This window comes from Aptenodytes forsteri, unplaced genomic scaffold (genome assembly GCF_000699145.1).
Source record: "Aptenodytes forsteri isolate BGI_AS27 unplaced genomic scaffold, ASM69914v1 Scaffold333, whole genome shotgun sequence".
In the NCBI taxonomy this organism is placed as follows: Eukaryota; Metazoa; Chordata; class Aves; order Sphenisciformes; family Spheniscidae; genus Aptenodytes; species Aptenodytes forsteri.
The window spans coordinates 897,895-912,842 of NW_008794542.1; the positions used below are offsets into that span (position 1 = coordinate 897,895).

The 14,948-nt window shown below is 40.7% G+C and overlaps 1 protein-coding gene across 2 annotated transcripts in view; it reads right to left on the reverse strand.

Annotated features, from left to right (window-relative positions):
- The window catches only part of PPARGC1A (PPARG coactivator 1 alpha), a 68,004-nt gene that overhangs the window by 28,564 nt on the left and 24,492 nt on the right, over positions 1 to 14,948 (reverse strand). For both annotated transcript variants that reach the window (XM_009272288.2, XM_019470214.1), the window contains exons 3-5: positions 3,806 to 4,000; positions 2,720 to 2,842; positions 1,218 to 1,422 (exon numbers count right to left, since the gene is read on the reverse strand). In XM_009272288.2, the coding sequence (XP_009270563.1) occupies positions 1,218 to 1,422; positions 2,720 to 2,842; positions 3,806 to 4,000 (523 nt within the window). The remainder of the gene's footprint in view (positions 1 to 1,217; positions 1,423 to 2,719; positions 2,843 to 3,805; positions 4,001 to 14,948) is intronic.

Sequence of the window (14,948 nt, forward strand, 5' to 3'; positions counted from 1 at the left end):
CTAGGGGCAGTTTGGTTTCTTTCTTACAAGAAGCATTGTTCAGAGAATTTGAGATCATAATGGGGAAAAGTATACTTAGGATGTCAGAATGTACAGCTGTGAGAAGGGTATTTAGTGGCAGGAAGGGAAGATTATTTTTATTAAGTTTGCTTATACTTCCTAGTGAAGAGTGAAAAATTAGATTTGCTGGGGGTTGAAAATGCAGGGAGGGGGGAGGGGAAAAAACATATACAGTTTACAATTGCTGCTTTAAAAATACCAGAACACCACATTCAGGGTTGTATCCTGATCTCTGTTGCAGCCAGATTACTTCCATTGACTTTAGTGGAGTCATCCAGGATTTGCACTGATGTGACCGAGATAGGTACCTGGCCTTCTAGATGCCAGGCCAATACATATACATAGATGTATTTTAAAGTAACAGTAACTTTAAAAAAAGCTCCCTTTGGGCTTGTAAGCTTTTACAGCTTTCCTTTATCTTGGGAAAACAGGCAGGGAAAGAGAGGAAGAGAAAGCAAGAGAGAGGTCTTTAAGTTCTTGCATCTCTGTCACAGAAGCTACTTGTAATATAGACCAGTTCTTTATGCACTGGGGGATACTAAAAGTCAACACAAGTGTTTAGTTTTGGCCACAAAGAATCTAAAAAGAGAGAGAAAGATCAGGATGGCAGCTAAACTTTCAACTATTTACAAAATAAAATTACAAACCGGCATTCCAGCTTTAACAGGAATGACACATTTATTGCTTTCTCTGTAGCAGTGGAAGCACTATTTATTGTCTCTTAAAGGACTATGTGGCAGGTTAACAATGCCTTCAGTTTTACGCTAGCAAAAAAGAAAGAAGCTCGCTAATGAACTGGCCTGCCCAGCTTGTTTAGGGGTATAATGATTTCTTAGTGGTACAGTACTCTGAATAAGTATCTCCAGCTAGCTTGGTATATTAACATGTGGTATTTTGTTAAACTTTTTTTTCCTGAGATTCTTTTTCTGAGGCTGGGGCAATAGAGACAGGATTAAAATTATTTAAAAGTTAAATCTAGCTAACTAATTCTAACTTCATTATACTGTTCTAAAATTCTCCCTACGCAGAAGAGATGCTGGATTTACAATACTAATCCAAAGAACAGAAGAGGTATCGAGGGTATTCACAACCGTGGTATTTCAGCTTCCCTGCGTTACTGCTGGTACCAAAGCTGTGTTCTGCAGTCCCACACCTACCTTGCAGATGATTTGTCTGAGACTGCAGATGGGGCTTCCTTTTGGAGGTGCATTTCTCTTTGCTGCTGTTCCTGTTCTCTACTGGTTTGGTCTGAGGAGGGTCATCATTCGTAGTCAGATATTTGAGAAGTTCAGAGCAGGGACGTCTTTGAGGCTTTTGCTGTTGACAAATGCTCTTTGCTTTATTGCTCCATGAATTCTCAGTCTTAAAAACAGGGCAAAATAAAATAAAATAAAATAAAATAAAATAAAATAAAATAAAATAAAATAAAATAAAATAAAATAAAATAAAATAAAATAAAATAAAATAAAATAAAATAAAATAAAATAAAATAAAATAAAATAAAATAAAATAAAATAAAATAAAATAAAATAAAATAAAATAAAATAAAATAAAATAAAATAAAATAAAATAAAATAAAATAAAATAAAATAAAATAAAATAAAATAAAATAAAATAAAATAAAATAAAATAAAATAAAATAAAATAAAATAAAATAAAATAAAATAAAATAAAATAAAATAAAATAAAATAAAATAAAATAAAATAAAATAAAATAAAATAAAATAAAATAAAATAAAATAAAATAAAATAAAATAAAATAAAATAAAATAAAATAAAGCTGAAATTAGTGAGCTGAACCTTATCAGAATGGATATAGGTTTTCTGAAGATATGAGATTTTCAATGAAGTGTTCAGTCTAAGTGTTCAGTCTAAGTGTACTAGATCTATGAGCTGTGAATAACTGTTTGCAGTACAAGGAAGGAAAATTACATTTAAAATTCCTAAATGACATTTATGCAGCTTTTTATTTCATTTCTCCTACATTTCAATGTTCCTACTCAGCAACATGTAACTAACAAGACCCTACAGCGCCTTTACTGTGAACAAAAAAATAAGCTGGTTTAAACCTTAATTTGTTGCTGATTGCTTGAGCCCAATATTCACAACTCTCTTAAGTACCCCTAAATGCTCCGTTTTCAGTTACAGTGAACGGCAAGACAAACATTGTTTAATACTGCCTGCTAACAGAATTATGTCAGAGCCCCCATTCTATCCAATTAATGGCTGATATACATCTTTTGCCAGGAATCCAGTGTCATTTTTCTTAGCTCAGACAGCTGGTAAAATGGCAGTCCTGCATCCTGGAGTCACTCATAAACAACACCAGCCCATCAGCAAATTTTATCGTACCCCCTACTACTCTGTGTATCAATAACATAGGCGAGAGTAACAGGTGGTGGGACTACAACTGAACTCTGCCAAGAGAAAAAGCACAAATGAAATATTCAGAGCATAAAGGAGCTCAGGTGATTTTCTGGAACCCAGTCTATAATCTGTTCACTTTTTTTTTTTTAAAGCAGTTGCAAGATAGTAGACAGATTAATACAATACGTATAGATCTAGGGCTTGCTTGGTTGCGGAAAGCATAAAAGACCTTGTTACACTTTTCCTTTCTTTTTTTTTTCTTTTTTCCTTATTACAAAGATTAAGTTTGTACCTTAACAACCACAGGGCTTGTTCTGATCCTGTGATTAGTGTTTGCATGGTTTTGTGTGCTGAGACCACTGCATTCATTGTAATTTAGCTGAGTGTTGGCTGGAGCCAGCAAGAGCTTCTTAAGCTACAAACACATCAGGGAAAGGGAGGTGGAAGGAAAAGAGTAAAGTTATGCATCTTTATGGACTAAAATGACTTATCTACATTTTTGCATAGTTACTTAAAGTTAGCTATATCAATTTCAGCAAGCAAAGTACAAAAAAACAGAAAGAAGGGCTCGATATTCCCCAGACCAAACAGATTTAATTTTCTTCTGGCTTGGCAGCGTATTTCTGCTCCCTTTACTGCAGTATACTGCTGGGCAAGCAGAAATGACAGGGGTCTTGGATTTCTGAATCCATGGCAAAATGAAATTCTCGGCGATCTGTTTGACAAAAGAGGCCTCTCATCTAAACAGAGACGTTAACTTTAACAGACTAATGGATACAGCATCAAGATGCAGGTATCTGGCTCTGCTTCCACAGAAGCCAATGATAAGGGGCTTTCAGCAGAAAGAGAATCACGTCTCAAACAAACTGGTTTTACTGATCAAAATGCATATAAGGTTTCACCCACATCCTCACCCAAGGTTCAGTTTTGCCCTGATTAGCACTAAGCTGGAGCTTACTGGTCAAATCAATGTTAAAGGCACAAAATTAGCCCCACATCCCGCCAGACTCAATGGGCCTTTCTTTACAGATCACCAAAAGTGACATCTAAACATACATACAAAAAGAGCCCCGAGAAATGAAATATGAATTAAAAACCATTACCCTGACTTATTTGAACAGAATGATAAGCAAAAGTGTCAGCCATTAGCACAAGAATCTCAAGAAAATATTTCAACACACTTTTTAATAGATTGCCTTATTAGTGATCCTATGGCTATCTGGTGGGTTTTTTTCCCCGCTTAATTTTCAGTTCTTTACATGATTTTCCTTTCCAGTCTAAATGAAAAGTCCACACCTTACTGTGACTACATCATACCCATGCAGTGGGTAGCCAGAGGCACATCCAATTCCTGTTAAACAGTAGGAAGGGTTCTTACTAGAGACGGCTCTTCTGCCTCCTGAGTTGGAGGGGTGCCGTCGGGCATTGGGGAAGGGCTAGCGGCATTTTCGTTGGTCACATCTCCATCTGTCAGTGCATCAAATGAAGGCAACCCATCCTCATCCACAGGGATGCTGTCCAGTGTTTCAGTGAGAACAGCTAGCAAGTTTGCCTCGCTCTCTTCATCTATCTTCTGTGGGAGGGGACAAAACAAAAAGTGGAACCAGGTGAGAAGAGAAAAGGAACAAAATGATGCCTCTGTATTGTGGAAAAGCAGTCCAAACACAGTTAAACCAGCCCTTGAAACAGTAACCTGCAACAGCGTCTTGGAAGATGTAATTAAGTGCAATAAAATTATCCATCTCTGCATTCAAGAGAAATCTCTTTGCACTCACACTGTATTGCTCTAGTTTACTTTTCTTCCACAATTCTTTTTTTTTATCCGGTGTTAACAATGAGAAGTAATCACCCAGGGATTGCATTACAGGATGTGCCTAAGCTGCTGACACCTAATGATGGTGTCAGCCCAGGCTGTCTCTTTCTTTCTCTTTTCAACGCTGAACATCAGCTAATGGACCTGACAAAATTACAAGAATCAGAGAATAAGACAGCTAATCAGAAGACCAAAATGAATCACCAGTGAAATTTGGAAAACCTTGTTCACATACGCGGCCTGGTGTAAGAGAGAAAGGTTTTCCCTTCCATACTTCAGGAAATCCTTGCTCCAAACCCAAGCAAAAACCTTCTCATTCCTGAGGATTTTGGCATAAGACTAGCCATCAGAACTCATATTGTAGATGGCAGGCTCTTTGGGTTTCTTTTAAAGAAATGTATTAAGCAGGTTGCCTTTGAAGTTGTCCTTTCGAGTTATGTCGTCAGAGTGCTCAATGTGACTATTGTATGCGTTTATCTAATTCAGACTGCAATTATAAAAAGTAGATTAATTCCTAATCAGATGTGGCTGTAATGTTAATTTATATTAGATATCTTATTTCAGCAACAAGACTTCTTTTTGTCAAATTGAGTAAATTTAAATGCCTTCCTATTTTTTAATGAAATATAGTCCCTACTGTATATTAAGGTACAGATTTTTGGAGTACTGAGAGTTCTGAAGAATAGAATTGTGTAAAAATCATTATATTGATTTTTCAGAAAGATTGGAAATTGATCTTGACAGATCAATTATCTAGGATTCCTAGGCTGATCCTAGTGCTATTAAAATAAATGAAAAGCCTTTCACTGATTCCAGGGATATCAAATTGGGAGTTTTTCCACCAGCTTCAGAGTGGTTCATCACGCTCCAGATTCACACTGCGAAGAGATTTCAGCTGAGTTCAAATTTCATAGTTTAAAAGTGAACTAGCAAGGAATACACCAGTAAGACAAACAAGAGCTCTCCCTTTGAAAAAAAATACAAAGTTAAAAAAGTCAACAACAAAACATTGCCAGTAACACCTCAGAAAAGAAAAAATAATCAAGAGAATCTGGGTATCCCGGTAGCATGACTTTTTTCAGTAATACTGTATCTACCAGACTCCGAACAGAGATGCTCATAAACCACACAGATAATTGCTCCTGCCAGGCTTCTCTGCCAAATCACACCTCACAGCTTCTTACAGAAAAGCTCTGTCTTCGAGCTAGAAAGCTACGGAAGAGCACAGACACATGCACAGTGCCATGACAATTCAGTGTGCAGAAGATGGAAATAAGCAGAGGGAAGCCACCTTGTGAATAAAACTGTGCTCCAAACGCAGCTTTTCACAGCCGCTTTTTGAGAGGCAAAGAGGAAAATTACAGTGTTACTTCTAGAAAAGTACGAAAAGGTGTTATCAGGCGAAAAAGCACTTTGCGATGTAATGAAGCACTGACTTTTTTTCCAACGGTGTTTCAAACCCCTTGCAGGCGGTGGGATGAATGGTGGTGAGAGCCAGCCCTCAGCCCCGGGGTGGCCGCGGGGGGGTTCTGGCTGCCTGCCCCCCAGCCCCGCACCAGGAACTTCTCCAGCAAGTCTAGCTGGTGGGGCACACCACTGCCCCCCCTTACTGAGCCTTACAGCTTATAAAGCTGACAACAAAGCTGGAAGTGTTACTATTTCTAACAGGGAATGCCTTCTTTAATAATAGCATGCCAGAAGAAACCCTGATATTTGCTGTTAGCTGCTCAGCTCTTGTGCTTTAAACAGACATTCAAGTGCGCTGACATTCAAGAACAGAAAGTTGAGTGGACACTGGTCCTCATCACAGCAATTTCAATTAGTTTTGTACAAGTTTCAACATTCAAACACCCCAGAGAAAGCACAGGATGTGACAAAGAGGACTCTCTTAAACAATTAATGTCACTTCCCATTATTGCTTCAGTCCCAATTTACAGAGCAAATAAATCAAAGTCACCACAGATGAAGCACGCTAGCTGGCTAACACGTCTATTCACAAACGACATGGCAGCAGGAACACATTAGTCAAGAAAATGACATTGCGAGATAACCTTTTAAAGGTTTAACTATGCTATTGCTCCTAATTGTTCTAAATTACTGTTTATAAAGAAACACAGTTATTAGATACAGCAGAAATGGTGCTGAGGGGAGATGTGGAGGGAGAGATGGTTGGGTATATCAGCGTCTCAGCAATAATCACTGAAGCAGCAGCTTTCTGCTTTGCTATCACAATCTGAGTCTTGGTGTTGACAGCACTGGGGAAAAGCAACGCCATGCCCAAATGCAGGCTCTTTCACGGTTTCAGCACTGTCACCAGAGAAGTTCATGTTTCAGACTGGCATCCAACCTGGGCATCACACAGGCTTGGTGAATCAGGAGGAGCTGAGCACCTTTGATCTCTGCTGAGGTCACGGGAAGTGTTGTGTGCTCTCAGGAACTCGCTCCGCCGTGTCCCTAACTTCCAAGCAGGGTCACATTGAAAGGCTTTGCTTCTGTCTAAAGGAGGAGATCCTAAGCATTTAGGCAACCTAAATGAACTACACTGTGTCAGGAAAAGGGGTAGAGGATAATCTTGAACGTAAAGCCACACGGCATGCAATTATTAACACTTATGAAAACAATTCATAATTACTGTATCTTGCTAACTAATGAGTCTTTTTAACACAGAAGCAGTTGTGCATCACTTCCCAGCCACACCGCAAGAACTTCTTAGCATCCTTGGTTGTTAGTTTAGCATAAAGACATCGGGGCCAGAGGTTTTTTGACCCCTGTAAATTTTCACCCAGCTGAAGGAGGCGAGGAACCAGAGTATGTCACTGAATGCACACACTTCCACGTTTCTTTCAGCAAAAGTTTCTAGCGTATCCAGAATGGCATTAGCTCTGAAAAGAAATAAGATTTGGCATTGGTGTCACAGCGCATGGGCGAATGCAATGGGGAAAGCCAGCTAGTGCTGTAAACTGCCAGAACACCAACCGATCCTCAAAAATGAGTGATCTAGGAGCCTAAAGACCATGAAAAATTTCTAACTGTGCTCTTTTACACGTTTTGCTCTAATGCTTTAATATTTCTACAGTACTAAAAATAATTCTCTGTCTGAAAACACTTTATTAGTTGTGTAAGAATCTTATTCTAATTGGGTTTCTGCCTTCAGTAAAATGTCTCAAGAGATATTCTCTCTTTGGCCAGTGAAAAGCTGTAAGAAATGAGTTGATAATTTACCCACACAAAGGTATTTAAATCCTCTACCCCTGATAATTCTTTCTCCTTTGCTTATTCTGCCTATTGGTGGAGCTGGGTTCACCTCGTGGTTAGCATTTTATGTCTATAATACATGTTACTTCTTGGCAATCCCATTGTAGATGCCTAAGACTGAGCTGTAATGGAGACTTGGCCACCTTGTCTTTCCCATGCACCAATCCCTTCTTGAAAACCTTGAAGCCAGTGTGCAGAGGTCCAGACACAGGACTCCGCTGTAGCTCTCTCGCAGTCAGCTTGGGTATGCTGATTCACTCCAGAAAAGGGTTAAGCCTATCATTTAGAAAATCTTTTACAAATGTTAATAGTATCTTCCAACATTTTCCCTCTGGTTCATTCCCTCCGCCTGCCTTTCATTTGTGATTATTACATGCACAGCTTTTGCTTACTTTATCTCAAGGAGTGAAATCAGCTAATGAATGATGATGATGCTCTAAAGTTTCTTTACTGATAATTTGAACAGTGCAGGGGCCCATCTTGATTCATACTAAAAGATCAGGGTCTAAACTGCGGTATTAATCCACAGCCCTGAGGAGCTGGGAGCAGTGGCAGCTTGCCACGTCTTCGTAAAAAGCCCAGGAAACTTTGGGACAGATCTGCAGCTGGTAGAAGCTGTCACCGCTCCAGCAGCCCAGCTTGGTAAGCAATTCAGGGCAGCCAGGTGTACACCTGAACTCACGAGGGATCACCATTTCAACTTATCGACTCATTTCTCCTCAGTAGCCTAAGATCTATTCATAGCACAATTAACAAAGAAAAGAAAAGATTTTCCTCCAGCTGAAAATATCTGAGTGATCTAAAAATACTAATACATTATGGCACTACTTTCAAAAGCACAAAAATGACTTGTGAGCACATCTGGGATTTACAAAAGGATTTAATTCCTTAATGACACATTTTGGAATAAGAATATCCTTAAGATTCACATCACTAGGAGAAATGAGGGGTAGAGATTCACCCCTTTCTGCACACAGGGATGCAGAGGCACTGAAAAGCTCACCACACCCTCCCAGGCCCAAGCACCTCCTGTCAACAAACATGCAGGAGTAAGGGCAGATGGTATCTCAGCCCTGGCCCCACAAACCAAGCTTTGCCACCCGAAGATAAGGAGCCGCAGGCTGGGCAGAAGCACAGGGAAGGTAGGAGGAGGGAAGGGATTAGGATGCAGGCTGGTCTTCCTGCTCCTGCCAGCGAAAAATGAGAGCTGAGGTCAGGGACAGTGAAAGAGAAGAATTACAGCCCAAGTTTTCCCTCTTCTGGAGCAAAAGGAGCCAACCTGTCACGGCACCAGCCCAGACAGTGCTGTCGTGGTGATTTTGCTGCCTTCTCAATGTGCTGTCCAAGGCCAAGTGCCTCCTTCTCCTTGACTTAGAGCTGGCTGTACCTGGTAGTATTTTCTCCCAGGGCCAAAGAGGAATCGGTGGTCCAAGTGGAGAACCACTTGTTCCACCCTACCTGCCCACAACCAGTCCCATGCCATTATATATTTTGAGAAGTATTTCAGCTTTTATTTTATTGTTCAACTGCTTTGCAAATCCTTAGGCGTCCTGCGCTGTCTTACAGTAAAAATCCACATGATGCATTTGCATTAGAACGTTTTTCCAAGGTCTGTTAGTCTGGTCCCCAAGAGACACTCCCGTAATTGAAATGCTTAAGTCCAGAGCTATCAATTATCTTTAAAAACAAAATGGAGTCCCACTAGGAGTAAATTACAGCCAGGTTTATATGTAGTAGGAATATGGGGATTAATTATCACCACCCCTCTGCAAATGCCTTTAGGGTATGGGAAGGAAACGAGATCTTCTCTTCTTGAAGGAGACAGCTATACTCATACTCCTCACATGAACCTGTAGGCAAAGACCACCTGAATTCAGAGCTTGCCTTCTGATTTCAGCAGTCCTATTGCCCAACATATGGACCGCATATATATCTCATCTGTCGGACCGACTATGTAAAAGCTTCACTCCATCTGGATTTCTGGAGATACTGTACAGACCTGAAGCAATATGCTCTGCCATCGCACTCTCCCCCAAAACGATGTTAAATAAATAGTGTAATTATACATAATGCAGGTACTGCAATGCTTAACTTCCAGAGCTAGGTCCCTGGAGTGGAACAAACTCCCAGCATCGCTCCCAGGGGCATTACAGCACCGCAAGAAGGACCTGTGCAAGGTCTGCAGGCTGAAGGAGATAGAAGCACCTGCAGCATCCATTTCCACCCTCCCTTCTCCAGGGTATAACAACATAAAAGTAACAGTATTTATTATTATTCATATAAAAAGTTCTCATGTTTAATCTTGGTAACTGAACTCAGGTTACTTTCTTCTCTGAGAGACACGCTCACCTAACATCGTAAAACTTCTGTCAAGTATCTGGGATTAAAGCATCACAATGCAAAACCACGGCACAGGCCATTTGCAAATAGGGTTTTCTTGAAGATCGTGCCCTTGATTACCCAAACTAATGCTGCCATAGCTCCTGTGAGATGGACTATCTTTTCAGGTGAAAAATCTAACCTTTCTGCTCTAAGCTAAACATGTCAGTTTAAAAGAGCCTACTAAATATTCTTCTACCACAAAGTCACTTTTTTTATTGCTTCTAACGAGTTGTTGCAGTTCAGAAGTTTCCATTACAGCCTGGCAATTAAGTTTCTAATAAACTGAAGAGCTACTAATTGACTTACTCATCTCAGAAACTGAGGATCCAGCTAGCAACCTGTAACGCGTTTTACATCTTCTGACCAAAATTCATTCACGTTTTGCAAGCCATTCCAATTTCATTTGTGTAAACTGCATCCTTCCCCTCTATGATAGAAATCTTTGATTCTGGGGAAAAGACAAAACAAAAAATCATCTGAGAGCAAGCTATCGTGCTGTTGACTGTGTTAAGGGGACCAATGATAAGATATTGCTGTGCTGGAATTGGTGCACAAGTGGTAGACCCAATATCAAAAATTTATGGTAATTGAAACCACAGAACCTTTGGAAATGCAGTCAATTTGACTCAGTATCAAAAGGTCACTCTATTCAATTTATACTTGATGCTGAGCACAATATTGAGAAAACACCTGAAAGCAAATCATCTTATCAGCAGTTTGGGCCTCAACATTTACTGACTACATAGGCTAATTTGCTGATTACTAAATAAATGCATTACCTATGTTTTGGACCAGGTTAGCTCACCAGAGGCGCTTTTTAACTTGTACAGGACTTGACACTGTAAAAGCATTACCAAACCTCTTACCAGGAACCACATGTCCATAACGCTGAGGCACGCCATGGACATACTATCTTGCCTAGTGCCAGGGAAGACCACCTGGTCTTCACAGGTGGGGAACTGCAGCAGGAGAAGACCTGGCATGTCTTGTCCAGCCCGCGGTGGGCCAGGTTTGGGCAGAGCTCCACATCGAAGCACAAGACTCTACCTATGTCTCTGGTGGGGAAAAAACAAGAGCAGGGAAAGGGCAGAAATGCAAAGGGGAGGAAGAGCCTGATGAAGAGCCACAGAAAAAAGAAAGGCTGGGAGTTTTCCTTTGCTGTGCAAGACAGCCAGAGAAGCAAAGGGGGAGGTGAAGTTTGCTTGCTGCCAGCACTGGTGGAGAAGCAGGGGTGAGCAGAGGAGCAGGTGAGCTGCCGCTGGGGAGGGAGGACGCAGGATGGGCAGCCTGACCCGCATGAGTAGCTCACTGCCTGGGGTACGAGAGGGTACGCAGGCTGCCCTCCAAGCCCACCACCCAGCACCTTTCCCACCTTTCCCCTGGAGCAGCACACAGTGCCTCTTACCCATCCTCCCTTCACCTCACGATTCATGCAATCGTTCATGCATGTAGTAAGGTCCTGAGCAACTACCCAGACAGAGATTTTTAATTATTATTACGCACCTAAAATATACAGGAGGGAGAGAGTCACAGTTCCTGACCAAGGGTCCCAATCCAGACAAGCTCTAATGAGGAATGAGTACTGCAAAAAGAGGGAGGCAGGGGGAGGAAGGCTACAGGCTACAGCATCAGGTAGGGAAGATGTTTGGGACTCTCCCGGTTGCAGAGCTTTCAGTGACGGTGTCAACAGTATTTCAGTCCAAATATTCAAACACTGCTTGCTCAGATTTATTTATTTACTTGATTTATGGTACATGCCCACACTAATCTTTCTATGCACCGACATAAAATTTTTCAATGTTCATATACCTTTGTTAGGCAGCATGGCATGTTCTGGGAAAAAAAGAGCTACATATATTTTGAAGTGATTATTTCACACGTAATTGATGTAAAAACTTCTTTTTCCTGTTGATAATGACAGACATCTCTAAAAAACGCACTTGAGTGGTAGTATAGAACCTTTCTTTGCAAACTATGAAGCATAATCTTGTCGCTTTTGTTCATTCTCTATTTCAGCTTTGCATTTACTTTAGTTCTAATTATATTGGATGTGTCAGGATGTCTATCATAATCCCTACTTCTTTCTAGAGATTTATGACTCTACACAAATATAAATTTGAGGGTAAAATTATATACAATATAGCAGAGAAGAGTTTACCTATATTTTTTAATTTTGTTCAATTATGTGGAAACTGTTTTCTGTGCGAACAGAACACACACTCAAAAATTACTTTTTAAACAGCAAAATAAGACACTTCTATCTGGTGCTTTTACTGTTAGAAAATTGGAATTTAATTTGACCAGGAAATTAGCATTTGTAAAGTATCAACTTCATTAAACGCTTTTTATGATGTTTTAATTTTTCAGCGTGTTCAGCTTCATCAAACCTATCACCATGCCTATTGAACAGGTATGACAAACAGAAGTCATGTCTCACACAAAGAAAGACACCAGTTTTCCTTAGACCTGCAGCATGAATGGATCAGTACGTCATTAATACATCTGGGCTTCCCATCAGTTTTTATTGTGATCTAACTGGAAGGCTGCCATCTGGTCTGAGCTAGCTGAAAGAGTTTATTCAGACACAACACAAAAACTTGTTTACAAGGCTAAAGATACATTTACTCTGTATGTTTTACCTATGTAGCTATACTCCTGTCTTTAAGTGTCACAGCAAGGGCTCCAACATCCTCCTGGTGTGTACCACCAGATGTGTTGAGTGACACACATACCATTTAGACAGGTGGTTTAGCTAGATAAAATAAACAAAGATAGTAGACTTTAGCCCTAAAAATCTGAGGAAATCACCACGAAGAGGAAAAAAATGTATCTTTAGATATGTGCACTCTACTCTTACGAGGCTAAAAAAGTTTCAAAAAACCTCAGTGGCATTCCCATATCTAAGGAGATACTCAGCTGAGAGAACAGCCCACGTACCCATACTATGAGCATCCTAGGCTGCAAGCAATAAAAGGCTCCTTTATAATGAAGCACCGAGTGAGAATGTGGAAATGCCACAGGAAGGAAAGTGCTAACAGGTATAGGGCTTAACACAGCACAGATCACAGGTGCATTTTGCCAGGCTTTTCAGTTTGCTTTTACAGTCCCATTGAAACAAAATGTAAGCTTGTCCCAGCAGGCAAATAAGCCCTCGCCTCAAAAAGCAGCGACTGAACAGTGCGTCCTGGTAAACCCCTACAACCACGGAGGACAGTCTTCAGGATGAGGAGATTTGTCTGAATTTTCCGCCAGTTAAGCATTTGGATTCATTTAGATGTCTCATAATATCCTTAACTATGTACTTCCTTGATTTGTCACTAGGTGCTAAGACTTTAACGGTCTTGCAATGCAATTTTGTGTATGCGAATAGAATTGTAAACTAGAGATGGTGATTTTAAAACAGAAAACATAAAAAAAAAAAGATCACAGAAAAGCTATCTGTTGCAAAGCCTCCTCTAGAGCACATCCACTGTTGGCTCTTTTCTAACTTTTCTGGACCTCACTAGTCTTCACAGATAATTTTGATAAAATGGGGTTGGCACTAAAATGTAAAACTAATTTGCTAGTTTACACTAAAGCTACCTTCTTCATTTACCCTCAACCAGCCTAGCAGTTATGTAGCGCATGCATACTGTGGTGCACGCTACAGTTCCCACTGCAGTTGCCTCTCTTCTATTTATTTTCTTAGTCAAAACCAAATATATTGCTCATTCTCTGCTAGTCTTTTAAGAGCGTGTGTTCTTGATCACCAGCCCTCCATCTGTACGACATAAAAGATTGTATTTTTCTTTGTGAGGCACTGATGTTAACCAATCCCTTTTTCATCAGAAATGGTGAAAATGAACCTGGGCATTTTTTTTTTGCCCTGCATCTTTAAAAATGACCTCTAACAGGCAGTCAAGTCCAGCTGTACCTATTAATGCACTAAGTACCATTATTAATTAGGCCAGAAGTTCCTCAGGCAGGGACTGTCTTTTTGTTATGTGTTCACACAACCCCTTTCACAATGGTGTCCTGATTTACAATTGGGCTTTGAGATGCTGCCACAGCACCTATAATAAATAATTTTGGGTACTTCTATTTAATCCTGCTAGTAACCAAAAGAAAAAGAACTTGGGCCCAAATGTTCAGCTGCTGTAAATTAGGGCCTCTCCACGGGTTTTAATGGAGCTATGCAGATTTACACTACTTGGGGACCAGGTCCCCTGCTCTTCGGGCACGTTGATTCTGAAGCTGAGAGCAGCTGCTCCTGTACCAACCTGGCCCGGGACTAATGGCAGTCCAGCCGAAGGCCAGTAAGGGCTAATTCTTCCTCCTTATCAAGTGAGTTTTGCAGCTGAGCATTACATCGCTACAACTAAACAGATGAGTTTAAAAGTGGCTTGGGTGCATCTTGGCTACAATGTGGTAGACGCTGTGCTCACAAACATAATTTCCTACTGGAAATGCACTGACGTATTTGTTCATGTCAAGTGCATCTTCAGTTTAAAAGTTATCCCCACTGAAGTCAACACAAGTTATAACTCAAGCCTATGTAGCTGCTAGATGCACAGCCAAAACCCCATGGGACGTGCCTAACCCCAGGAATTGTAAGTAAATTGCAGCCATTTGAATACTAAACCAGAGGTGGGACCCTGCAGGTCACTGACTTCAGCACAGCCTAGCTTGGCTCAGATGGCCTCCCTTTGTATGGAGACATTTTGTCCTGCTCTATCAGCACCCAAAATGAGGGGGAAGAAAGAGGGGAAGGGAGCCGCAGATTGGAAACAGCCCAAGACAAAAGAGCTGCATTCCTGTTCCAGTGTCCTGGGAAGGGAAATCCTCTTTAAGTGACATTTCTGGGGGCAGAAGTCTGGAGCTACTATCGTTAATCCAGGCAGCACGACCTCTGTTTCTAACTATTTCAGACAGAGGACAGGATACTGCGCTTAAGTCTTGCTCAGCTGGCTGAGAGGAGTGGGTGGGACCCACTTATGTTTAGGTAGCAATAAAATCCTGTTTGGTAAATGTACATAAGGATCACACACCATCGGGGCTGGGGGGGGAGGGGGGAGGCGGGGAGAAAAGAGCG